Below are 6,132 nucleotides of genomic sequence, written 5' to 3'. Positions count from 1 at the left end.
AACCTCCCTCCGACCCCCGAAGATCACCAATCGAGTCGTGACTGGGAGGAAGGGGATGTGGTCTAGTGGTTAGGGTTGAGGGACTGGGAGGGAGGGAAGCAGTTTGGCTCTAGTGGTTAGAGCTGGTGGAGGAACAGGGAGGGAGGCTGGCTCTAGTGGTTAAAGCTGGGACTGGGAGGGAGAGGCTGGCTCTAGTGGTTAGAGCTGAGCAGGGACTTGGACAGGGAGGGAGGCTGGCTCTAGTGGTTAGGCTGAGACTGGGAGGGAGGCAGGGCTCTAGTGTTTAGGTTTCCGAGGGAGGCACTTACCTCAATCCTTCGACCTCCTCTGGTGGCTCGCTAGTGGGAGTGAGAATCAACTGAGTGTGACTCACACCTGACCCTCCCCAACTGACCGAAGAGACTCTAATCTCGAACTCGTGAGAGAGGTACTGACCCAACCTCGCGTCTCGTGGATTTGCTTGGCTATCAAGGGACTGGGAAGTTTCTGCACACTAGTTGCTTAGAGCTCCACGAACCCTCAAGCCCCCTATGACCTCTGACTGAGTGGTATCTAACAGAATACAGTGCTGTGTGGTACGCTCCCCTGGACAGGGATCTCTTGAGCACTTTGTCGAACAAGACTGACGTGTTAGAAGCACCCGACTGGTCTCCTATTGGGTAGAGAATATAACAGTCCTCTGGCAGACAGGTCTTCCGAGACTTTCCTCTCTAGTCTTTCACTCGCAAGAGGAGAGGCAGAGAGAGAGGAGAGGAGAGAGGAGGTCCATCCTAGATCTCCTCCTCAGAGTCTAGGAGTCCTCCTCAGGACTTTCTAGGACTGGGACTGGAGGGAAGATGGCTCTGAGAGGTTTAGAGCTTCGTTTTTCTCTCTCTTCCTCTCTCACTCTCCTCTCAGGAGAGAGGAAGAGAGGAGACAGGAAGAAAGGAGAGGAAGAGAACAAAAGAGAGAGAGTTGAGAGTGGAGAGGGAGAGGGAGAGAGATGAGGAGGAAGAGAGGAGAGAGAAAAAGGAGAGGTGAGGAGAGGAGAAAGGAAGAGAGGAAGAGAGGAGGAGTGGAGAGGAGAGGGAGAGGAAGAGGAGGAAAATAGGAGAGGGGGAGAGAAACACTTAATTAGAAACTCAAAATCAGAAGAAAATAAGAAAGTCAAGTTAGAAGACTCTCTTCTCCACCCTCTATCCTGTCTCCACCCCCTCTCTCCTCTCTCCTCACCTTCTCTCTCTTTATTTATACATTCATTCTTTAACCATTTAACCCCATTGAGATTATGTCTCAAAAAGGAGGAGGAGCTCGGATCTTAGTAGTGGGAGGAGGAGAGGGAAATGAGAGGAAGAGTGAGCGGGAAGAGGGAAAGGAGGAGAGGAGGAAGAGAGGATGACAGGAAGAAAGGAAGAGGAAGAGAGAAACAAAAGCGAAGAGAGGAAGATGGATCGAGGGAGAGGGAGAGAGATGGGCGGAAGAGCGGAGGAGAGGAAGGGGGAAAAAGCGAGAGGTGAGGAGAGGAGAAAAGGACCGAAGAGAGGAAGAGAGGAGGAGGTGGCAGAGGAGAGGGAGAGAGGAAGAGGAAGGAAAATAGGAGGGGGAAGAGAAACACTAATTAGAAAGGAAATCAAAAATCAGAAGAAAATAAAGAAAGTCAAGTTCGAAGACTCTTCTTCTCCACCCTTATCTGTCTCCCACCCCCTCCTCTCTCCTCTCCATCTCACCTTCTCTCTCTTTTATTTATACATTCATTCTTTAACCATTTAACCCCATTGAGATTATGTCTCATTTACAAGGGTGTCCTGGCAAGATGACCAGCGACAGACAGCATCATTTCACACCATCACTCTAAAAGACAACAATCACTAAACATTCAGTCATGGATCAGAAAATATACAGTGTGATAATTATTGGAACCAACTCATTAAAATCAATGCAATCCCAGTAAGACCATAGCTCGGATACTCTAGTAATGATTACTCCAGGCCACAGGAGGTGCTGTAACTAAACACTGACATTTCAAAATCTAACATGAGATATTACTGTACCATAACACCAACTCCAACCCCAACTCTAACTGCAACTCTAACCCGACCCTGACCTCAACCCCAACCCAAAACCCAACCCCAACTCTAACCTCAACCCCAACCTCAACCCCATCTCCAGCTCGAACTGCAACTCTAACCCGACCCTGACCTCAACCCCAACCCAAAACCCAACCCCAACTCTAACCTCAACCCCAACCCTAACCTCAACTCCATCCCCAACTCTAACTGCAACTCTAACCACAAATCTAATCCTAACCCAAACCCCAATCCTAACTGCAACCCCAACTCCAACCCTAACTCTAACTGCAAATCTAACCACGACTCTAACCTCAACCACAACCCCGACCCTAACCCCAACCCCAACTCTAACCCCAACCCCAACCCCAACTCTAACCAACCCCAAACCGGTAGCGCCCAACCTGGAGTTGGCAATACTCACAACACCAGATGGGAGTTGGTGTTGTGGTGGAGGTTGACGTTCCAACCCTAACCCCAACTCTAACCCCGACCCTGATCCTGGCCCCAACTCTAACAACGACCCTGACCCCAACTCTAACCCCGAGCCTGTCCCCAGCCCCAACCCCAACTCTAACCCCAACCCTGATCCCAGCCCCATCCCCAACTCTAAGCCCCGAGCCTGAACCCAGCCCCATCCCCAGTCCTGTCCCCTCTCACCGGGGTACATTGATGTCTCTGTTTCTGGGATTACGGGACGCTTTGTGAAAAGCCAGTTTGGCCCCGACGGCCACGGCGAGGGTGGCGAGGATGACTCCCCCGATGATGTAGAGCGTGCTGTTGCTCTGGCCCTTGAAGTCGTGCACGTTGAAGTCGGGGTCGGGGCGGTGCCCCCCGGGCGGTTGGTGCCGCCCGGGCGGGGCCGGGGGTCTGTGGGGTGGGGGGGTGTGTGCCCACTCTGGGCTGTCGTAGTTGTTGCAGGCACCCTGGTCCAGCCGGTCGCTGCGATGCTCACAGCAGAAGCGGTAGTGGCAGGTTCCGCAGCAGTACAGGAAGGTGTTGGTGGAGCAGTTGAAGGTCTGGTCGTACTGCCCCATCACGTCGTAGTACCCCCGGCACACGTCCCCCCCCCTGCGCGGGGCGGGCGCAGTGCGGGGCGGGGGCACCAGTGCCCCCAGGGTGTTGTTTTTTGGTGGTGGCATCCGCTGGGGCAGCGGTTGTCCCCTCTGGGGCGCCCCGTCCTGAGTCTCTGCCTGCTTCGGAGCTCTCTGGGGTGACAGCTGGCCCCACCCCCTGAGGAGAGGGGGGAAGGAGCCGGGCCTGTGATTGGCAGGCTGATCGGTGGTCGCCCCGGCAACCGGTGCCACCGCAGTAAGGAGCGCCCCCAGGAGCAGGGTCAGGGAGAGGTGCATTGTGGGTTGGTTCAGATTGTTGTTAAAGTGAAGGCTGACTGTAGGAGCACAGAGGCTTCAATCAGCTGTGCTGTCGTTTACAAATGAGTTAGAAGCTGCTGGAAGATTATTGCAATGTAGAGTTACTGAGTTCACTGCTGAGTGCAGCTTCACGAGATTCCAAAGTTGTTTAGAACATTCCAGTGTTGTTTACAATACTCCAGTGTTGTTTTGGAGATTCCAAATCTCTTTAAAATATTCCGATGATTGTTTTGTTTAGTAGTTCAAAGCTGTTCCAAATATTTCAGTGTTTGTTTAAGATTTCAACGTTGCCTTAAGGATTTTGATGTCGCTTTGACAATTTCAAATAATATTTCCAAGTTCTTCAGAATATTGCAATGCTTTGTTTTTATGTCTCAAGGTCGTCTGAATCAAGTTCAGCGCCCTTTCAAAGATTTCAAAGTCCCTTTTATTTTTCCAAGTCGTTCTTCTTCCCCAGAATATTCCAGAGTTGTTGTTTTTTAAGTTGTTTAAAAATGCCACAGTTGTTCAGAAGATCTCAAAGTTGCTCAGAATGTTCCCATGCTTTTAAAAATATATATTTCTGAGACGTTTTCAATGAATTTCAATGCTGGCATTACATTTCAAAGTTAATTGATACCAGTGTCTCTGAATCTATCAGTGTCTCAGTGTCCCAGAATGTCTCTGAATGTATCAGTGTCTCAGAGTGTGTCTGTCAGTGTCTCTTCCGAGTATCTCCGAGTGTGTCAGAGTTTCTGTGAATGTCTCCGAGTGTGTCTGTGTATCTGAGTGTGTCAGTGTCTCTGAGTCTCTGAGTGTGTCAGTGTCTCTGCGTCTCTGAGTGTGTCAGGGTTTCTGCGTCTGAGTGTGTCAGGGTCTCTGCGTCTCCGAGTGTGTCAGAGTTTCTGTGAATGTCCCTGAGTGTGTCAGTGTCTCTGAGTGTGTCAGTGTCTCTGCATCTGAGTGTGTCAGTGTCTCTGAGTCTCTGAGTGTGTCAGTGTCTCTGCGTCTCAGAGTATGTCAGTGTCTCTGCGTCTCTGTGTCAGTGTCTCTGCATCTCTGAGTGTGTCAGTGTCTCTGAGTCTCTGAGTGTGTCAGTGTCTCTGCGTCTGAGTGTGTCAGGGTCTCTGCGTCTCAGAGTATGTCAGTGTCTCTGCGTCTCTGTGTCAGTGTCTCTGCGTCTGAGTGTGTCAGGGTCTCTGCGTCTCAGAGTATGTCAGTGTCTCTGCGTCTCCGAGTGTGTCAGAGTTTCTGTGAATGTCTCTGTGTGTCAGAGTTTCTGCGAGTGTCTCTGAGTGTGTCAGTGTCTCTGTGTCAGAGTTTCTGTGAGTGTCTTGCAGGTGTTTAAACTCTTCACAGGTTCTTTGCTGTTTCTTTTGGACTCGCTCGTATGTTTCCACGTCTCTCTCGTGTTTCTGTCAAAAGCTCTGGTTGTTCTCTCCCTTTGAAAATCTTTTCAATTCATTAAAAAAATTGTACTTTTAGGCAATGAAAAAAACCCTGAAACAAACAAACAGCTGTTTTATTTTAATGCCTGTGCAGCATTCTCTCCTCTCCAGAGCGTTTTCTTCACGGAGTGGGTGTGACGATCCCGCAGGAACTCCTTCACTGGAATCAAACTGTCCAATCCAGCAGAATAGCTTCTCCGGATTTTAAAAACTAAAACTCAAAAATCTAATTTAAAAAAATCCTCCTCCTCTCTCTATGGCAGTGTGTCTCTCTGTCTGTCTCTATGGCAGCGTGTCTCTATGGCAGTGTGTATGTCTGTCTGTCTGTCTGTCTGTCTCTATGACAGTGTGTCTGTCTGTCTCTATGGCAGTCTATGAACCAGGACTCAAAATCGGGTTGATTCTCCAAGATTAATAACGCTATCCTCTCAGTGTGGCTTGAAGGTGCTCTGCCTGTCTGTGTCTGTCTGTCTGTCTGTCTGTCTGTCTGTATGGAAGTCTGTCTGTGCAAGTCGGAGTGTTTGAAGTGAGACAGCCTTCACTTCTCTCACAGATCCTGAAACACTCACATTTCTGACATTTGTTGAAATGCCTTTTTTTAAAAACTTGTTTGTTTTCTCAAAACAATTCCAAGAATTCAGAGGAAAAACTAACCCCGCCCTGAGTCTGCAGTTGGGGTTTTATTTTTCGTTAGTTTTCCACTTTCCTGAATCCTGAAATATATATCTTTATTTTTTTTTGTAAATTGGAAGTTTTTTCTAATTTTTTTTAAATATTCAGAAAGATTGAAAAAATACTTGTGTTTGTAGTTTAGACTGGATACAAAATATTATTATTATTATTATTATTATTTATTATTATTATTATTATTATTATTATAATAGGAAGCATTTTTACCGAAAACTAGCGTATTAAACCATCTGTTTAATCAAAATAAGGGGTATATTTTGTTTTTTTATCGAAATACATCGAAATTAATAGGTGTTTGGCGACAGGATAGATAAACTAATAGGACCTCATAACAAGAGAAATGTCTATCTCTGTCTATCTATCTGTGTATTTTCTAATATAATTCATTAATTAGTACATTTTTTAAAAACTGTTGAAAGAGTATTCTTTTTTGCTTTCTCTTTTTGGCTAGAAAAAAAATCTATGGTAATTTTTATATTCCTTCTTAAAAAACCCTGCAAAATATCGTCTCCTTTCTGCGTTTGAATTGAGCTGATTCCAACAGAAGGAAATGAGCTGTAACTAAGAGAGAGGGTTGTGAGCGTGCTGATTCCCGAC

General features: G+C 47.4%; 1 protein-coding gene across 1 annotated transcript in view; it reads right to left on the bottom strand.

The window, feature by feature from the left end:
- The window catches only part of LOC121302150 (protein shisa-7), a 16,233-nt gene extending 11,115 nt beyond the window's left edge, over nucleotides 1–5,118 (bottom strand). Inside the window, 2 exon segments of the mRNA XM_041231971.1 lie at nucleotides 309–338; nucleotides 2,706–5,118. Coding sequence (XP_041087905.1) covers nucleotides 309–338; nucleotides 2,706–3,397 — 722 coding nt within the window. The 5' untranslated portion in view covers nucleotides 3,398–5,118.
- Between the last annotated feature and the right edge of the window lie 1,014 nt (nucleotides 5,119–6,132).

This window comes from Polyodon spathula, chromosome 29, assembly GCF_017654505.1.
Source record: "Polyodon spathula isolate WHYD16114869_AA chromosome 29, ASM1765450v1, whole genome shotgun sequence".
NCBI classification, from domain to species: domain Eukaryota; kingdom Metazoa; phylum Chordata; class Actinopteri; order Acipenseriformes; family Polyodontidae; genus Polyodon; species Polyodon spathula.
This window is presented reverse-complemented; position numbering and strand designations above follow the sequence as displayed.